Source organism: Periophthalmus magnuspinnatus, chromosome 16, assembly GCF_009829125.3.
Source record: "Periophthalmus magnuspinnatus isolate fPerMag1 chromosome 16, fPerMag1.2.pri, whole genome shotgun sequence".
NCBI lineage: Eukaryota > Metazoa > Chordata > Actinopteri > Gobiiformes > Gobiidae > Periophthalmus > Periophthalmus magnuspinnatus.
The window spans coordinates 32,473,582-32,494,730 of NC_047141.1; the positions used below are offsets into that span (position 1 = coordinate 32,473,582).

Below are 21,149 nucleotides of genomic sequence, written 5' to 3' on the forward strand. Positions count from 1 at the left end.
GGTTTTTGAGGTTTTTTTTGTTTTTTTTCTTTCTTTTGGGACAGGATGAGACCCAAAAACAAGACGAGTTTTTACATACTCCATTTTATTTAGTTTTGATGTGTGGAAATGTTCAAAACCGTTGGTGTTTTTAGGATGTTCTGCCAAGTTTGTAGTTGAAATATACAGCTCATAAGATCGTTTTTTGTTTCTTTTTTGGGGTTTTCTCTTGAGTTATTTATTTATTTATTTATTTATTTTTTGGAATGGGGTGAGACCCAAAAACAAGCTGAGTTGACTTTACTTATACTTTAATTTCGATACACGGGAACAACATAAGATCAGCGTTTTTTGAGGGATGGAACGAGACACAAAACACAAGATTTTGACAGAATTTATTTAATTTTATTTAAAACGAGGACAGGGCACGAAAAAACATTAATCTCAAGAGAAAAGTTGCTCTGTGTGAGATTTAGCTACAAATTAATGTTGTGATTCAGTTTTCAAATTCAGAGTTTGGCTTCACTATTTCAAATTTATTTAATATTTTTTGCTGTAGTTTAACCAATTTTTTTTTTATTTTTTGCTGTCGTATCAATGCTTTTTTGCACTAACTTCTCAAGAGGCGGCACTAAATCTTGCCCCGTCCCTGGGATTTTAAAAGTGGGTGAACGTCGACTTTACCTCAAACATTTACTCATCCCTGTCCTTATAAAGTAAACACACGCTGAGTTTACAGACGGCGAACGTGATGGAAAAGTCGCTTACGTTTACATTTCGAGTCCATTGATCCAGTCAAAGAACGAGAGAACGAGCTCCTTATGTCGGGTTTGCCAGATCCTACGACTAAAACCCGTTCGCAATAAATCCAAACGAGCTCTCTGTGGTACGGCGCGTCCTCTCTTCTCTGGTACGACGCGTCCTCTGTGGTACGACGCGTCCTCTGCGGCTGGAGGCATCTCAGGTGGATTTGTGGTCGTGTTGTTTTAATCTGGCTTGTTATTCCACCAATTAATTCAGATTTTTTGTTAAATTTTAAGAGTTTAACCGACGTCATAGTCCTCTGCATTTGACCCGTTCTCCAGTCGGACCAGGAGCAGTGGGTGAACATCGTGGAGAACCCAGAAAACCTCCAGATTTTGTCCAGGAGTAACTTCCTGGAGAATGAACCTACTTCACGTGATTTGAGGTTTTTCCGTTCGACTGCTCGTCTTTATGGAGCTGTCACTGCTTTGCGTGAAATTCCACAGTATGTCATTAAAATTATTCATCTCCATGGTAACGAGCAAAGCCACGCCACCAGACCAAAATCACGGGTCAAATCTGTGGAGAGGCTACTGTGATCTGAGCGATTAAAAACAGGCGGGTTTGATTAAAATCCAAATAGGGAGGTTTAATGCCGTACTGTGGAACATTCCAGGCAAAGCAATAACATCTGTTTGGACGCGAGCAGGTAGAGGACGGCCTACAAAAATGTTCCGTAGTGAAGCTTTAAGCACAATTGATGCAAGAATCCCAAGCTACAACATGTCTATGGACACAAGCAGGTGCAAAAATGTTCCGTAGTGAAGCTTTAAGCACAATCCTACAGTCTTAGCACCAGCTCAGTGAAAGAAACCTAAGCTAGAACATCTGTATGGACACCAGGAGGTCGAGTTCCCCTAGAAAAAAGTTCCACAGTGAACCTTTAAGCGCAATCCTGCAGGTTTTTTAGCAGCTGGACGCAAGAATCCTAATTTAGCAGGTACAAAAATGTTCCGTAGTGAAGCTTTAAGCACAATCCCGCAGTCTTATCAGCAGCTTGACGCAAGAATCCTAAGCAATAACATCTCTACGGACACCAGCAGGTAGAAGACGCCCTATAAAATGTTCCGTACTGAAGCTTTAAGCACAGTCCCGCAGTCTCGGCTCCAGCTCGGTGAAACAATCCTCTCGTACGTGACCTGATATTCCTCCGAGCGAGCGGCGGCGGCGTCCTCCCCTCTGGCCCGTGCATTAACAGGTGAACACATGTGGAGGCGGCTCGTCTTTGGGGAGCGATCGTAGCGTCGGAAAACACTTAGAGCCCCTCACCCCGACCCCTAAACCGCCAGCGCAGCGGTCACCTCTGGCTCAGCGCGGCGCCCTCTCTGGCAGGGTGGAGCTAAAGACACGTACAACACTGCAACTGGAATTGGAGGCTTAAACCTGGATTTGTTGTGGAAAATTGTTAAAGATGCACTGCGTAACTTTCCTAGTGGCTTGTTTCCATGGAGACGTTACTGCTTTGCCTTGAATGCTCCTCAGAATAACAACAAAACCAACTTATCTCCATTTGCATTTATCCAACTACAGCTGTTTTTTATCGCTGGAAACAATCTTGAAAAACACGCATTGTTTCTGTGTCTGTGTGTGGGCGCGCCTCTCCACAGAGCTGACCCATAACCTAGTTGCACCACCTGCTTGTTGCCATGGAGATAAAGACGTTTAACTCCAGGCAATGCAGTAACATCAGTGTAATAGAGCCATGCGGGCGGCGTACGCTCCAAATGGAAAGTTACACAGTATTTCTTTAGTCTAGTAGGGATTTAAGTGTCTTGCCCAAGGACACAACAACAGTAGTCGTCTGTGGGAGCTGGAATTGCACCGCCAACCTGTGCATAACTTGATTTTAGGCATAACTGTTGGATTTTGAGAGAAACTTCCAACAAAATTCCCTTAAAATCCCTCTTTTTCCCCAAAGTGTTGTTCTTTTTCCATTATTCCTGAATCCTAAAGACCCAGTTAAAGCAGATGCGGCGGTTGCTCGGTCGATTGCCGCGGTGACTCTGGGAAATTCCCGTATTGGCGCCATACGAGGCGTCCGGAACGAGCCTGGCCACTGCAGCGATCATGATTGTTTTGTAACGCGTTTGGGATTAGAGTGAAAAAGCCTCAGATGTTTGAAATGCTAAAGCTCCTTTGGTGCACGGATACAGACGTTTACATTTGATTATGTAGAGCAAAGATACGAGGGATTTACTGCAGTAAAAGCAAAGAAAACTGGGATTTGTGTGGCTAAATATTCATAATTAGATATTTATACTGCGGATGGTTAGATCTGTACACGCTCTGAAGTATTTTTACTGTGTTTCATAATAAAAACAACTACAGTTTGTTTCTTATTTAGAGAAACAAAACTTACTCCTGAAATACAGTATACAGACATTAATAAAGCCCTACTGTGTAACTTTTCTGGTGGAGAGTTCACCTGTCGCTTGTCTCCATGGAGATGTTACAGCTTTGCCCAGAATATTCCACAGTCTGGCATTAAACTTATTTATTCAGTTAAAAATCTGCGTTCTTACTGTACGCAGGCTCGCCTCTCCGCAGAGTCGACCTGTCTAGTGGCTTTTCTCTATGGACGTAGAGGATTTTAATGCCATACTGTGGAATATCGACTTTGTGAAAGATTTTATTGTCCTCGCAGGGAAATTCTTGAAATCAAAGCAATAACATCTCCATGGAGACGAGCGGATGGTGAAGCCAGAAATGTTACCTGGTACAGCTTTAAAATATTGTGTATTTTATTATATAGATATTTTTATTTGCATATATTTTTTTTATAGTGTAGATATAGTGTACTATTACAATTTCCATTTTAGTTTATTTATATTTTAATTAATTTATTACATTTTTTATATTTATTTCGATTTGTATTATTTATATATTTTTATTATCAATTTCCATTTTTTTATTTATATTTTTATTTTATTTTTATGTGTATTTTATTTTTATTTTTTATTTCCATTTCCATTTTATTTTTATATTTTTATTTATTTTCTTATATTTATAATTTATTTTTATATTTTTTATCATAGTGTCAATACAATTTCCATGTAGTTTTTATTTATATTTTTATTATTTTATATTTTATTATTATTATTTTTTATTATAGTGTTACCATTTCCATTTTGTTTTTATATTTTTATTTATTTTCTTATATTTATAATTTATTTTTATATTTTTTATCATAGTGTCAATACAATTTCCATGTAGTTTTTATTTAAATTTTTATTATTTTATATTTTATTATTATTATTTTTATTACTCTCTCCATTTTCTTAAATAATGCAGCAGGTATATTCACGTTTCCGCCGTGTGATCCTCGCGCTGCATCAAACCCTGTGATCCTTCGCCGTCGAACGCTCAAGTCTATCGTGTTTTATCTGAGCCGTGTTTCCGCCGGAGTCCGCGCAGTCTCGTCGTGTTTGCTCAAAGTACTCTTCAAACCCGAGAGCGCGAGGGAGACCGGGCGAGAGACGTGCGAGTGTGAACGCCGTATATCCGACAAATCATAAGGGACGTCTTTACACCGCGGTTTCAGACGCGTGGAAACCTCCCTGGATTTTTCTAACAACCAGAATCCAGAGAAACACCGATGTATCTGTGATGTACTTGTACTTTAGTCGCTCTGTGCTCCAGGAAAAAAAACGACTTCAAGTGACCTGATGGTGAAAATGTCAAAGTAAAAACATAAAAAAATAAACCAAAATCCTTTTATTAACCTGCCCACTCGCCCGTGAAAGTCCTGCGCCGCTCCCAGATCAATTAAAACATAACACGTTGTCTAAAAGTCGGCGTTCTTTATAAAAAAACGCCTTTTTATTTTCGATTTTATTGTGTTTTGTTGTGTTTTTTTTGTTTGCCGTACAGTTTGCGGTGCTTAAATTGTCTTTCTCACTTATTATCTCACTTAATTTATACATTCTGACATGAGTTTATGAGCATTTTTCGCAACCGAGACCAGAGCAGAGTTTAGCCGTCGCTGTAATGCTAACAGCAACTAGCATGCTAACGCCACTTCCTGATTATCGGACAGTAAATCATTTTATAGTGAGCTGACAGTGCAGTGGGTATATTCTGATCTCGAGCTGCTTAAACTGCCCATATTACTCTTTTTTCTGATCTGTTAGTGTCGTTTCATCATCAAAACACTCCGTTCCACCTTGTGATGTCATCATGTGGCGATACAGGAAGTGCTCCGCTGTGTTTTTAAACTCCACACACCTTCATTTATAGAATCATTTGGATCATTTCAGTCCTGGAACTGTCAATCTCTGCAGAACTAAAGGTAAATACTGAGTCGTTAAGGTGAAAACTTCCACTTGATGACATCACAAGGTGGAACAGAGCGTAGTCAAACGTGTGTGAATGAAACAAAACACAACTTCAGGTCCGTTTGAGGAGGGAACATCGTTAGAACATGGATTTGAGTTCAGTTTGTGTATCTGATTTACATTTGAACTGCAGCGTCTTTTCACTTTACATTTTTCATGTTGTTTTTCTTGCATTTTTATCTAATACCTTTATTTTATTTTTTTTAATCTTTGACTTAAAACGCCTCAAATCAACAGTTAAACTAAATTTTTGTTTTTCTGCTGATGCTGTTCTACAAACCTCATGAACTTAACTCAATTATTCCTTCTTAAATAGCGTCTTTTATCATCTAATCTTTTACTCTTTTTAATTTACAATTGTAATTAATTTATATTTTTATATTTTTTAGTTAATTTCAAACTGCATCTGCACTTTGACCCCATCTTCTACCTTCACCTCAAATCAGTTTCATAATTTTATCATATTTATTTTAAATTTTTTTTCCTTTGTAAATTGCAAATCTCATCCGCTCATTTTTACTATTTTTATTTACTATTTTAATGTTTTGTGATTTGTTGTTTTGTTTTATGAGCATGTTGTTTCAGCCCTGATGATGTTTGAACTTTACCCTTTGACCCCATTTTCTGAAAAATGTATGTTAATATCTATTTTTTTAGTTTGTTTTCACCCTGAAAGTTTTGTCTGCTCAGTAGCGCCTCACAGTGGTCACATGACGTTGCTGTGGCGTGATTGGTCAGCTGATTTAAACAGGTTTTGGCGCCGTTTTCCTACAGATAGAGGCAGGACGACGGCGCCATCTGCAGTCCGACTTCTCCAGGACAATATTGCGGGTGTGTAACAGTAAAAACTCCCCCTCGTCCCGGTTTAAAGTCTGTGAAGAAGTCTGTCTGCAGATGGCGCTGTTTAAATCAGCTGTCTGGCCATGTCATTGCAGTACGTGACCACAGTGAGGCGCTAGTGAGCAGTACAAAGTGTCAGGAATGAAAATAAACTATACTTTAGTCTGAAAAAAGCACGTTTTAAAATAAATTATGGTAAAAACAGCTGAAACTCCTTGGGCTACGCTATGTTAGCATGTTGGCTACGCTCACTGCACGAAAAACTGATCAGCTTTTTTACAATTTCTGACATTTTAAATTAAAAATGCTCTGTCATGTCCAAACTTCCCTTCAGTCGATGTGTTTTGTGTCGTTTCCTGCATGTGCGAGCTGTCGTTCACACTCTGAGCCTCTTGAGGGCGACATCGTGACGGCTTTAAAGCGCCAAGACTGATTTGAGCTAACGGCTAACGGCTAACGGCTAACGGCTAACGGGAGCTGATCGGGGTGACAAACTTTAGCCCCTCGTCCTCTGGTCCACGCGAGACGTTTCCAGGACGAGTTGTCAGTCCGCTGTGCCGTCCTGTCACTCAAAACCCGCCTCCATCTTCAGACCATCTCTCCATCTCCTCCTCCACTTCCTCTCCTCCACTTCCTCTCCTTCATCTCATTCCCCGCTCGCTTCCGATCTGTCCATCTATCATTTATGTCGCTCGTGTGGCCTCCACCTTCTGCACGCCGCTCTCCTCTGGAACGTGCACCTCGCTTTGACCGTTTCCCCCCCCCCCCCCCCCCCACTGTCCCGGGGCTGTGATTTGTGACGTGTGAGAGAGAGAACGAGAGAGAGAAAGAGAGAACGAAAGAGGGAAAGAAAGAACGATTCTGGCTTAGAAAGGACGGCAGAATCAAGTCGACTTTTTAACTGTGGGGTTTGTCTGTGATCTGTGAGAGAGAAAAAGAATGAGAGAGAATGAAAGAAAGAAAGAATGAAAATAAAGAATGAGAAAGGGAGAATGAAAGAGCGAACGAGAGAGAATGAGAGAAAAAAGAATGAAAGAGAAAGAAAGAAAGAATGAGAGAGAGAATGAAAAGAAAGAATGAGAAAGGGAGAACGAAAGAGCGAACGAGAGAAAGAGAATGAGAGAGCTAGAGAGAGAACGGGAGAAAAAAGAATGAAAGAGAACGAAAGAGAACAAAAAGAATGAAAAACAATGAAAGAAAGAATGAGAGAGAATGTGAGATCGAAAGAGAACGAATGAGAAAGGGAGAATGAAAGAACCAGAGAGAAGGAACGAAAGAATGAGAAAGGGCTAAAGAGAGATAATGAGAGAAAGAGAATGAAAGAGAGAATAACGAAAGAACAAAAGCAAGAATGAAAGAGAAACAATGAAAGAGAGAATGAAAATAAAGAATGAGAAAGGGAGAACGAAAGAGCGAACGAGAGAGAAAGAGAAAGAGCTAGAGAGAGACTGAGAGAAAAAAGAATGAAAGGGAAAATAAATGAAAAAGAGAATGAAAGAGAACGAAAGAACAAAAGAAAGAATGAAAGAGAAACAATGAAAGAAAGAATGAGAGAAAGAACGTGAGATCGAAAGAGAACGAATGAGAAAGGAAGAATGAAAGAACCAGAGAGAAGGAACGAAAGAGAATGAGAAAGGGCTAAAGAGAGAGAATGAGAGAAAGAAAGAGAATGAAAGAAAGAGAAGAAAAAGTGAATGAAAAAGAGAATGACAGAAAGAATGTAAGAGAGGGAAGGAGAAAGAGAATGGGAGAAAGAGAGACAAAAAAAAAAAGAAAGATTCTGGCGTAGAAAGAACCAAGTCGACTTTTTAAACTGTGGGATTGGGGACATGAGCAGCTCTAAGGGAAACAGAAATGCCATAAAAACACACACACACACACACACAAACGCACACACAAACGCACACACATACACCCCCCCCCCCCCCCCCCCACACACACACACACACACACACACACTCTCTCTATATTCGAGTCTAATTGCACGTCTTAAATCCTGGCTGCCCTCTGCATAAATCCAAACACTTTTTAAATGTCAACATCCTGCATTATTCCAGGTTAAAGCTTCATTACGGCACATTTTACCTTTACATCTGATAAAAAATGACACTTATCCCAAACTTTTCACATCAACCGTCTGAAATGAACTCTATCGAAAGCAGAAATACGTCTCACAAACGCCGTGTAGCTCAGAGATTTTAACAGCGATTTCAGCCAATTAAGGAAATGTAATTAAAAAAAAGTCGTTAATATTTGAGCGATGTCGCCGCTCGCACTGACCCACGCCGTCTAATGTGCTCGTGTGTAAAGAATTATCACGGAACATCATCTATAATTGATAAATGTTGTATTTTTTTTAACAACTTTTACAATAAAACAAGAAAAAAATCAAATCAACTGGACAAAAAGTTGTAAGTTGAACACGTTTGGTCGCTGCTTCGTCCAAGTTTCTCCGTAGTGTTTTTTCAGTTTCAGTGTCTCTAGCGCCGCCCTGCTGGCAGATACAGGGCAGTGTCCAGCAGTGATGTGACCAGAACTGAAAAAACGGCGAAACGTCTTCACTTCTACAGCTTTTTGTCCAGTTCGATTTGAATTTTTCTTGTTTTATGAAGCGATTACGCAGACGATTTTTTTTACAATTTCGTTTCAAATTTTGATTTCAGTTTCAATCCAAATAATCCAAACTAAATCGTTTCCGTATTCCGAAGTTCCACGGTGCGTTTTCGTTTGTCGCACATAGATTTGTTTGGTCGATTTCACACTTTCGCACCAACACTCGTCCTTCCACTCTCTCTATCCCACGCTTCTTTTATTCTATCTCTTTTTTTCTAAACCTGTTTTTTTTCTCTCTTCTCCTTCTTGTCTCCTGCTTCCTCAGAACCCACCGTGGACCCTTCCAACGCAGGCGTGGTGGCGGGCGCCGTGATCGGGTCCCTGCTCGCGCTCCTACTGGTCGCTGCCCTGGTCGGCGTGCTCGTCACCCGTAGCCGCCGGCAGCAGCAGGGTTACCGCGCCAACGGGGGCAGCGACATGAAGACGCGCATATTCGGGGGCGGGAAGAAGACCAGCAAAAACGGCACCAACGGGGGAGCGGGGACCGGCGGGGTGGGCGGCGCCAACAACAACGGGCCGATGTACGTCTACAACGAAAGCTCCGCCCACCAAGGCCTCGGCGAGAAGAACAACCACCACCAGCCTCTCACCATCGGGGGGCGCCCTGAAGGGGTCAACGCCACCACCCCCACGGCTCAAGACATCCTGCTCAGCAACGAACTGGACGACGCCGAGAGGAGGAAGTTCGACGAGTTGGAGGAAGACGAGCGGTACGACCATTTCGGAGGAGGGGCCCCGATCCTGCAGCTCCGCCCGCACGACCCGGACCACATTATCGGAGATTATCTCGACGACGATATGGAGTCGCAGCGGGATGGTTCGGTCATTTCACGGACTGCGGTTTACGTATAAATCGAGCGCGTGCGGCGGAGAGGAGAGGATTTACAACTCCCATCGGAAAGAAGAAAATGTATTCACTTTTATTTTTTGAAATTGAGTTGAAATAGTCTATTGTTATTAATCACCACAGCCTGATTATGGACTGAAAGAACCGGAGCGTGGCGGGATGTTTTATCGTTGGATCTTGGCTCAAATCTTATCCCTTAAAAAAAAAAAAAAAACTCTTACCGAACAGAGATGTACTTGTCGCCCTTCGCTGTTTCCGCTCCCGTCGTTGCAAAGGCGTCGGGGGCTTTCTCACGGACTTGACTGGCAGAGTAAAAGAGGAGCCGTACTGCGGGAGGTGAAGGCTCGTGTCAGCGTTCTGCATCTGCGCATAAACAATGGGGATATTTGTGTTGTCGGTGGGAGCGCAGTCCTCCAACGGGAAGCCTTTTCTTTGTAGGGAACTGATGGATGCTTTGGAAATGGGAAAAAACAAAAAAACAAAAAAAAAAGCGACTTCAACGTCACCTAATTCGAAATGAGGACACCGAATTTCAACACGTCTTCACTTAAAAGTACACGTTCAGGTCGCGGCGTCTCGAGTTTTAAGAGACGCAGTTTGTTAGCTGTCAGCGAGCGCGCGGAACGACACGGAAACTGGGTTGACAATCGCGGCGTAGATTGAGCGGATTTAGGGGAGCGCCTCGGAAAACTTTGGTTGCTGTTTTACGATCTGACAGAAATGAGGTACGGCAGACATCACAGGGTCACGGGACGAGCCGAGCGAGGAAGCTAGGAGGTAGGAGTTAGGAGTTAGGAGCTAGGGCTTGAGGAATGATAGTACTTTAGCAAAAACGAAACAAAAAAAAAACGGGCATAGTAGGAGCTTTGGTGGAGGGATGTTTTCTGATCAGATGCAGATGAGGCCTGGCAGACATCACGGGGTCACGGGGATGAGTCAAGCGAGAGAGCTAGGAGCTAGGAGCTAGGAAAGGATGTAGTCTATCCTGCTCATCGCTCCACAGTCAATATTTACACTTTAAGAACACACTTCTGCTGCTATTCAAACTGTAAAAATAACAACTTAGCTTTGGCGGAGGGAATCATGAGAAGGACCTGGCAGACATCGCCGGGTCACGGGATGAGCCGAGTGAGGAAGCTAGGAGGCAGGAGTTAGGAGCGAGGAAAGGATGTAGCATATATCCTCGGTTTTAAAATATCCGCACTTAAAGAACACGCTTTGGCTTCTATTCCACCTGCAGCAAAGTTATTACGCTGTTTTTTCACAGAGACGTTTTACGATCAAATGCAAATGAGGCGTGTCGGACTTCACAGGTTCACAGGATGAACCGACGGAGGGAGGTAGGACGTAGGAGCTAGGAAAGGATGTAACTTACCCTCTTCTTCAGCTTCATCAATATCCACACTTTAAGAACCCGCTTTAAGTTTCTCAAAAATTAAAAAAACTGGCAAAATAACTTCATGTGCAAATTAGGTTTGGCTGACATCACAGGGTCAGAAGAGGAAGCTAGGAGGTAGGAGCTAGGAAAGGATGTAACTTATCCTCCTCTTCAGCTCATGGGTCTACAATCAATATCTGCACTTTAAGAACCCGCTTTCAGTTTCACAAGAATAAAAATAATGGTGTAATAACTTCATATGCAAATGAGGTTTGGGCGACATCACGGGGTCGTAAAGGAAGCTAGGAGGCAGGAGCTAGGAAGTAGGAGTTAGGAAAGGATGTGGCGTGTCCTCTTCTGCTCGTAGGTCTACAATAAATATCCAAACTTTAAGAACCTACCTACAAAAATAAAAAAAGGCATAATAACTTCATATGCAAATGAGGTTTGGCTGACGTCACAGGGTCAAAAGAGGACGCTAGGAGGTAGGAGCTAGGAGTTACGCGCTAGGAAAGGATGCAACTTATTTAGGAGAGACGAGCTAGGAGGTAAAAGCTTAGGAGGAAGGAGCTAGGAAAGGATGCGGCGTGTCCTCGTCCGCACACACCTCTACAGTCAATATCCGCACTTTAAATCTACCATCTCTAATCACCTCTGTTGTATTCTCACGCGTCGCCACTAGGGGCTGTCTACGTTACTGCTGTCCGACCGTTTCCACATCTGCAACTAGTTTAAAAAAAAAAAAAATCACGGCCGCTTTAAGAACACACATAAAACAGCAGAATAACTTTGCCGCAGAGGAGTTTTACGATCAAACGCAAATGAGGCGCGGCGGACTTCGCAGGGTCACGGGATGAACCGACGGAGGAAGCTAGCAGGTAGGAGTTAGGAGCTAGGAAAGGATACATACTGTCTCCTACTCGCGGCTGTCTATTCAGAGCGGCGCTGACAGGAGGAGCCTGATTGGTAATGAGCCGTGAAGTCGCTCTCTTAGCCCGCGCCAACAGATTGCCACCACTTATCGTTTATGACGCGGTTTTTCCCTCCATCATATCTCCCTCGCTCCCTCCGTCGCGTTCTCTCTCTCTCTCTCCCCATCCCTCTCTCCCTCTGGTAATTCCTCGCTCTTCGCCATCGTTTATGTGCGGGTTATGATTTATCCAGACCAGTGCCGGGGTCATGGCTGCGGAGGGCGAGCGAGTATTTTACCGCCCTCCTCGAGTGTCAAAAACCCCACTTACTCTATCGCCCGTCCACCTGCAGCTCGCCGCCCGCCTCACGGTCAGCCCCGCCGCGTGAAAAATGCCTCCTCTTCCTCCTTCTCCTCCTCCTGACGGCCCCGTTGTAACGCGTCGGCGCCCCACCTTGACCGCACATGAGCGAGATAGATTTTCAATGACCGCTCGTTACGTTTCTTTCCATTAGCGGATGTTATTAAAGGCGGTAAATTGATCCTGGAGACGGGTAAAGTTGCCGCCATGTTGGAAGCGATGGGAGTCGTATTGACTAACAGACGAGCTTAGGCCCTTTACGGCGAAGCTTTAGGCGTGATTGTCTCCTGACTGTTAATTTATCCAGCTAACGAGTCACCGGAGAGCCACTCTACTACACGAGGAGTACCCCTCCGTGGCTCCTATATTGTATTAGCTGACTTTTATATATGATGTAGATTACGACGAAACCACCGAGGAGAAAACGGGGCCGTCCCAGATGCATTAGAGGAAGAATAACGAACAAAAAGACATTTCCTGACGTTTACCTAAATCCACCTTTCAACCCATTGGAATGAGGTCAAAGGAAATCAAAGTGGCGTCGTTTAAAAATGGGAAATATTGATCCGTTTTACATCCGTCGAGTGGAGATCTGTGAGAAAAAATGTTTAAAAAGTACAAAAATACAAGAAGTAGCGGTGATTTATTCAGGTTCAAATAACAATACAATCTTAATATATGCAATTTCCCCATTATTTGCAGTTTTACTTTATGTATTTCTGTATTTTTCAGGGGTTCTTTTTGTCCTTTTGTGTTAACGATTGAAATAAACAGTTACATCAGTGTGATCCACCCACAAAATTCCATCCGAAATGCTGGGAAAATTTACACTTATATGGGATTTGTCTGCCAGTTTAATCCTCCATTTAACAAAATAAAGTTAATTGCATTTATTTGTATTAGTCTAATGTATTTTAGAAGTTTTAGCATCATATTTGCTCCGTAAAAATTATGAAATTACCTCTGCATATCTCATTTCTGTCTGCCTCCAACCCAGGAAGTAAAATCATCAAGTTTACCAAAACAGGAAGCTTTTATAATCCTGTTACCTCTTCAAAAACAAACCTCCAAAGCTCAGAATAGTTAATTTTACTGAACTGAAAAGATCCAAATGATTCTAGAAATGAAAGCGAATGGAGTTTAAAAACACAGCGGGGCACTTCCTGTATCACCACGTGACATCACAAGGTGGAACAGAGCGTTTTCAATTTGAGAGACGTGCGTGAATGAAACAAAACGCAACTCCAGGTCTGTTTGTGACGAGGAAATGACGTTAAAACGGATCAGAAAACAGCGTAACGTGGGCTTTTTTAACTCTAATTACGTTAACCGTGTTTTAGCATCACGACTAATCCAACCCGACGCGTGCACTTTAAAAGTTCAAAGTTGAGAAAAGGTCAGAACTTGAATCCCGCGCTAAGTGCACCAGTACATTTCCAGCCTTATGTTTGACGTGATGCGAGTCGATCGGGGCCTATATCGTTGTATTTTTCCCGTCGCGAGGACTGCGGACCTACAGAAACGAGCAGATGCAGACGACCGGAGGGAGACGGGATTAAACGCGGCGTGTTGTAAGCCGGTGTTTTTAAAGGGATTGTCGTTTTAATGGCCTTAGCTTGTACTCAATGTAACTCCTGGGGATGTGGGGTCAAAAAATTGCATTCTGGACATACACAGAAGAGCTCACAAATGTATTATTTTTGCACTTGTGTGAGTCACGGTTGCAAATCTGAAACTGCCGAACGAGACAAGTGTCGTGTGTACATTTTGGTGTGAGGTATCTGTGTACTATATATATGTAAGCATCTTTATTTTTCTTGTGGAAATGTGGATATTTATGACCAGTGTAAATATCAAAAACGGGGCCGGTGAAACTTACGGACTTGTGTGAACTGAACTGTCTTGAGAATGTAATCTGATCCTTTATTTCTTTAGTTGGTTTGATACTGACCTTATGCGTAAGAGTCAGTGTTATGTTAAAAAATGTAAAATTAGAATTGTTTTGGTTTTCGCAAAAAGCACACGTTGCGTTCCTCGCCTTGCCCTTTCATACCTGTACGACTCATAGTTCAGATATCAGACCGTAAATACAAAAAAAGCAAAAGGTTGGGCTTTATGACGGAGAAAAAAACCCCAAAAACTAACGTGATTGGATCCTTTTGAGCACGTGACATTTTGGTGTTAGCATAATTTACTTTATCCAGGGGTGTAGCGTCAAATTCTGGATCCTGGGTACAAAATGATCTTAGTGGGCCCTGCTCTAATGAAAAATGCACATTAGAAACTTTGTTAGGGCCCCCCTCTCTGCGCTGGGCCCCGGCTAAACTGCACACTTTACCCCCCTCAATCCGAAACCCCTGCTTTTTTTTAGTTTGACCAATCGGAGTCATCGAGCTTAAGATCCAGGCTCCAAGAAAACCATGATTTTGTTTAGTTTTTGTGTTTTGTTTTTCCCCAGTAGAGACTTTGTGAGGGGCCCCCTTCCTGCACTGGCCCCGGGTAAACTGCCCCCTCTACCCCCACAGTCTGACACCCCTGCTTTTTTTGTTTTTGTTTTGACTAATCAGAGTGAAGCGTCAACTTTTAAAGCGATATAAAAAAATAAACAAAATCATCGTAAGTTGTAAATTTATTTTTTATTTTTGCCCTTTAGAGACTTTGTGAGGGGCCCCCTTCCTGCACTGGGCCCTGGGTAAACTGCCCCCTCTACCCCCCGCAGTCCGACGCCCCTGCTTTTACCCAACTCCTCCTCTGATTGGTCAGATTCCGTCCTGCTCTGAGTGAGTGACAGGTCGGTTTGACCAATCAGAGCGAGTGAAGCGTCAAAAAGCAATTTAAAGTTAGAAGTTGTGCGTTTATCGTGATCTGATATCGAACTGAAATATGACCCAAGCTCTAAGAAAACCATGATTTAGTTTAGTTTTTTTCCTTTTTTTCTCCATCATATCGCCCGTTTTTACCACATCCACGTGTTTCTGACTTAAAGTGGGACTAAAACGCTCAACTTCTGCCATGAAAACAATCAAAACAGCTGCTAAACCGGGACGTACCTGGACGATTAACGACCAGAGAGGACTGGAAATGTGAGGAAGAAGCGTGATTGGTCTGACAGGCATTCACGCTTTAAACCCCACCCCCCCAGGTGTTTTCAGACAGAAACACCTGGCTTAAATCAGTGCAGTCCTGTGCGATGTCACGTCGTACTTGACTCACACTTAGTTCTTGTGGTTTTTCCCTGAAATCCATCTTTTTTTCCAATCAAATCGCTTTAAAAAAATGCCCAGGGACCTCAGATGACGCTATTAAAACACCATACTCAGTTTAGCAGCAAAAAAAAGTTTATTTCGTGTTTGGTTCCACTTTAACTTGTGATTTCGAGACTCCTCTCACTGCCATTCAGGGTCGCAGCCTCCAAATAAACCGACCAGTTTGTTCGTGATCAGAAAGTGTTGAAGCAGTTGGACTTTCTTAGCGTATTTTCCAAAGACACAAAGTGCACACTGCAGCATATATACAGGAGAATGCAGAGATGTGTGTGTTTTTTTTTTCGTTTTTTTTTTTTCCTCCCTCTCCCACGCGCTTCACTCTCTCATTATGCTCACTCCCACAGCCAAACTGCGCACAAGACACCTCACACCTGACAACTTTGCCATCTTCTGACATAAACCCACACAGTTGCATCGGCGCGGCACGTGGCCAAACACGAACTCTACCAACGTGTTATTTAACCATTTTGGTCAATACCGAAATGATGTAACACGGCGTTTTTATTTTTTCATAAACAAAAATCAAACCACACAGACTCGGGCTGTTCAGAGTCCGTGTTGTTGTCGTTTTTTTTTTTAAAAGATCTTCAACCGTTTATCCCTTCGACGCGGGGAACATCGCTTTCATGAAAATGCCACAGCGCTGACCTCCTCCCACCCTCGGGTCGGCGTTAAAAGCTTTTAGCGACTTGCAACTTCCTACTCGCTTCCCGAAAAAAATGCAGTTTTTGACTTTGCTACCCCTCGTTTTTTCTCGCTCTCGCTCCGAACGACGACTCCTCCACGAGACGCAGATGCCGTCGCAGATACACAATCCTCCCCCTTCAAAACACACAACACAAACGGCTTTTATAGCAATTCACGGGATAAAAGTAGCGGGTCCAGCACAAGGTTAACCAAACAATATCTTGATGTTTTCGTTTTATTTTTCTCCTTCTAAGTCTGTCACACAATGGCCCCGAATGCAACCCCAATTTATGAGAAGTTAAGACACTTTTAAAACGGAACGCCAAGATTTTCAAACCCGGACGAGCCAAAATGAAATTGTCAGTTGGAAGGCGACGACGAGTCTTAAAAATGTCAGGATTAAAAAGCACGGATTTGCAGGATTTTTAATTAAATTTGCTAATTTTTGGGATGGTTTTTGTCAAGGCAATTCATCCACAGGCACAGGCACGTTCTCCTGATCGTGAAACTCGCTCGTGATCCGGACGTGGCGTCGCGTCGCCGTTGCTAACTGGTTGTGCTAGCTGCGTTAAAGGATGGTCAAATGCATAGACTGTATATAGAAATGGACATAGCTAACGCGCTAGCCAACAGGAAGTGATCATTTTGGTCTTAAATGTTCGTATTAACCCTCTACATGATCCTGGGGTTTTTATTTCACTATTGTGTCTGTAAATCAAGATATGAACATTAATTACAGACAAATCAGCCGCCGTGTTTTCCTTAGGTTCTTCCCGCTAGCGTTAGCAACAGTAGGAATTCCAAATATGAAACTCTGCTCCACATTAGCCGCTATAACTGCTAGCGTCGATGAGCTTCATTCGACTGGAGCTGAACGCTGCGGGAGAAACAAACATTTATTAAATTTCTGGTGTTTTCATTGCTAAAAATTGCTTTGAGACACATGTATTCTCACTGTGAGTGACTCTCCACAGATCTCACCTGTAACTTGGCCTCTAAATCAAGATATGAACACGAAAAACAAACAATCAAGCGCGTTTTTTTTTTTGTCGCTCCTGTTTAATTGACAGCGCTGCTAATCCGGGGCGTTACCTTCAACTGCCTCCTTCCTGATTGGCTCTTTGGTTGCTAGGATACTCCGCTCCAAATTAGCCGCTATAACCGCTAGCCTCGATTAGCTTCATTTCACTGGAGCCAAACTTAGTCCACTTCTTTACACAGTCTGTGGTCAAATTTCGAGGGTGATTTTCCCGCAGGACGAATAATATCTGATTAATTAGCCGTCCATAATGCAGTATTTACTCGCCTTTCATCCAAAACGACGTCATCGAGCTCTTTGTCGTCTGTCCTACTTTCGGGGAGACGCTTCGCCGCCGCCGTCACTTTCAAACCGATTTGTCATAAAAGATTAATATCGCCTTCAACACCTAAAACGATTTATAAACCAATGTGTTCCGTCTCCATTTACATTTAAAAAGCGCTCGAACTTTTCATAAATTGCGGTAGAAATAATCAAAGCCTTAACATCTCACTGCGTTCAAAGACGACCCCTTTCCTGTGTACATAGTATAAATATATAAATATGTAGCCAAGAAAAGACTTACTAATTTATGGCGTCACGTTTGTGTATTTCTCAGTGACAGCGAAAAACAGCATGACGGATTTCTTTTTGTTTTGTTTTGTTGTTTTTCTTCTTCTTCTGTTATTTCTGCAGTGCTTTATCATTTCTGTTCGAGTGCCGCGATGTGACTGATGCCAAGATTTTTTTTTTTTTTTGGTAACACTTCAGTTTAGAGCCAACACAAAAACCGCAAACTAAGTGGCAGTCGGTATGCTAGTTATCCGTTAGCATTTAGAACATAGACTGGATTTATAAGTGGACGTAGCTAACCCGCTAGCCGCCACGTTCCAAACAGGAAGTGAACGTGGGCGTGCTATCGACTCCATTGGATCCAATTCACTTTCTATTGAAAAACTCGCTCTTCTCTCTGTACCTGCTGCGCTCGGACTCGCCGTTTTGGTCTTAAATGTTCGTATTAACCCGCTCTACGTGATCTTAGCGTTGTACTTTCGCTTTTTTGTCCGTAAATCAAGATAAAAAACATTAATAACAGACAAATCAGTCGCCTTTTTTTCCCCCTGAGATCGCTCCCGTTAGCATTAGCAACACATTTAATTGACAAGTGTTGCTAGCGTCCGCTCTCTGCTAAACTAGCGGTGCGGGAAGAGGCGTTACCTTCAACAACCTTGCTCCTGATTGGCTCTTTGGTTGCTATGATACTCACAAACCTCCAAAATTCGCCGCTATAACTGCTAGCGTCGATTAGCTTCATTTGACTGGAGCTAATCGCTGTTGGTCACGTCCACTTCTTTACACAGTCTATGATTTAAAAAGCGTAATAAAGCTGCACTGTGGAACATTTCTGGTGATATCACTTTGCCTGGAATGTTCCACAGTATAGCATTAAACCGATCCATCTTTCACGTGTTGATTCCAGGTATTTTTATCGCTAAAAATGCCTCGGAAAAAACCTGCGTTCTCACTGTGAAGCGGGGTCACCTTTCCTTTCCGCAGATCTGACCTGTAAATTGGCCCGGTGGCGTTCGCTGCTTGTTTCCATGGAAATGATGAACGTTAAATGTAAAGTTGTTGGCAAAGGCGAGCGCGCAGCAAAGTGCAAATGTAAGGGCACGGTTATGCAACACATGCTAATGATGCTAACGGGATGCTAGTGGGTAAATACTTATGTAAATATACAGGAAAATACAGGAAAAAACAAACTTGTAAGTACTTTATGAATACCAAAAACTGCATAAACCACGTATAATATTAGCTAATTAATACGCGAGCCTAAACTAAAGTGTTACCATGGTTTTTTTGCTCTAAAATAAACCTGTACACAACACGAAACCCCCAAAAATGTGCTTTATGGACTGCTCTGTGTAAACGCTGTATACTTTTGTACTTTTTGATTTAGTCTTATTGAAAAAAAAAAAATGAATGGAAACTTATCACCATCTGTCATGTCTTTTTATTTGTATTCTGTTGGTATTAAAGGTTTCTTGATTTTTGAAATATGGCCCGTCTGGTTTGGAGTTTGTTTCATCCGTCTCTCGAAACACTCGCGGATGACGAAAGACGCGGACTCGAGCGAAACGGCGCCCATTGATTGTCGCTGATTAGATTTATAGATTAATTGATTGCGTTATGAAGTGTCCCGTGCGTCTCCTGTCAGCCATCGTTCACCCCCGCAGACGGATCGCTCTGCTGGTTTTTTTTATTTTTTTATTTTTTATTTTTTTCTCTCTCCTCCGTCTCATTTCCTGCCAGTTCCTTCGTCTCATTTCATTCGTGATAAATCTGTGTGTGTCAACAGGGCGTGATAACAGGCTTACGGAGCGCGGCGCCGGGGAATACGAGAAGCAATTTTGAGGATTACCAATTGTGCCGTACGTAAGCCCCTCCCCTTTAATGCGTGTCAATATGCGGAGGTTGAACGCTAAACGCCGTCGCCGTGGTGACGGACGCCGGGATGTCGTCTCTCAGCTCTGCCGGTTTAATCGTGTTCTGAAACGTGGTTCTTGTTTTAGTTTGTTAGTTTGCGTTTGTCTTTTTGCTTCTGTGTTTGAAATGTGACCTCTGACCTTTGACCTGGACGTTATTAAAACAGCTGGAGCGTCTCAGATTTTTATTGAAGTTGGCAAAGAAAATGTTTTTTAGGACTGGGACAAATGTGTATTTTGTATGAATATGTTTAGATTTACACAATATAACAACAAACCGTAAACTCTACTAGTACTAGCTATTACTACTACTACTACTGCTACTGCACTGCTATGACTACTACTACTACTACTACTAATACTGCTACTGCTGCTAGTTGTACTGGTACTGCTAATGCTGCTACTACTATTACTGCTGTTACTGCTACAACTACTCCTACTGCTACTACTTTTACTTCACTACTACTACTATTACTGCTACTTGTTCTGCTACTACTGCTACTACTACTACTGGTACTGCTAGAACTACTGGTCCTGCTGCTACTATTACTACTGCTACTACTACTAATACTGCATAAGAAGAATGGTGTGTCCAGTCTCTTCTAAAAGAACTGAGGCTGTTTCCATTTTACTGAAACGTTTCAAAATGTGTGAAAGACGAAACGACTGATCAGAGGTCAGAGCTTCAGGTCAGAGCTTCAGGTCAGAGCTTTGGGCCGTGGACTTTGGGCTGAAGTGAGACCAGATCTGCTCCAACAACAACAAATAAATCAAACTGAACCAGTGTCAAACCAGGAAACAGAAACTGGACAAAATGAAACGCCTCAGTGTGTGGTGGTGCTCTCTGTCCTCTGCGGTGGTGCTCTCTGTCCTCTGCGGTGGTGCTCTCTGTCCTCTGTGGTGGTGCTCTCTGTCCTCTGTGGTGGTGCTCTCGGTGGTGCTCTCTGTCCTCTGTGGTGGTGCTCTCTGTCCTCTGTGGTGGTGCTCTCTGTCCTCTGTGGTGGTGCTCTCGGTGGTGCTCTCTGTCCTCTGCGGTGGTGCTCTCTGTCCTCTGCGGTGGTGCTCTCTGTCCTCTGTGGTGGTGCTCTCTGTCCTCTGTGGTGGTGCTCTCGGTGGTGCTCTCTGTCCTCTGTGGTGGTGCTCTCTGTCCTCTGTGGTGGTGCTCTCTGTCCTCTGTGGTGGTGCTCTCTGTCCTCTGTGGTGGTGCTCTCTGTCCTCTGTGGTGGTGCTCTCTGTCCTCTGTGGTGGTGCTCTCTGTCCTCTGTGGTGGTGCTCTCTGTGGTGGTGCTCTCTGTCCTCTGTGGTGGTGCTCTCTGTCCTCTGTGGTGGTGCTCTCGGTGGTGCTCTCTGTCCTCTGTGGTGGTGCTCTCGGTGGTGCTCTCTGTCCTCTGCGGTGGTGCTCTCGGTGGTGCTCTCTGCTCGTCGTCTCCACCTCGTTCACGCCATAACAATTTATTTATTAAGGGAAAAGGGAGGAGCGAAGTACAAACTCAAAACCATCTATTATTTACAGTTTGAGTTTGTGCCTGAGTCGTACTTAGTCATTCAAGCCCCTAATGAGTGATTTCACACCTATCAGCATCAGACCTGGACGACTTATACACAAAACACTTTTACACACAAGAC

General features: G+C 43.0%; 1 protein-coding gene across 2 annotated transcripts in view; it reads left to right on the forward strand.

Moving 5' to 3' along the window:
- si:ch73-22o12.1 (nectin-2) overlaps positions 1 to 21,149 on the forward strand; it is a 296,208-nt gene that overhangs the window by 163,772 nt on the left and 111,287 nt on the right. The window contains exon 7 of one of the 2 annotated variants that reach the window (XM_033981674.2): positions 8,836 to 19,262. The exons of the other annotated variant lie outside the window; for it this stretch is intronic. Coding sequence (XP_033837565.1) covers positions 8,836 to 9,422 — 587 coding nt within the window. The 3' untranslated portion in view covers positions 9,423 to 19,262. Of the gene's footprint in view, positions 1 to 8,835; positions 19,263 to 21,149 lie in introns of those variants that run through there. 2 annotated transcript variants of the gene reach the window in all.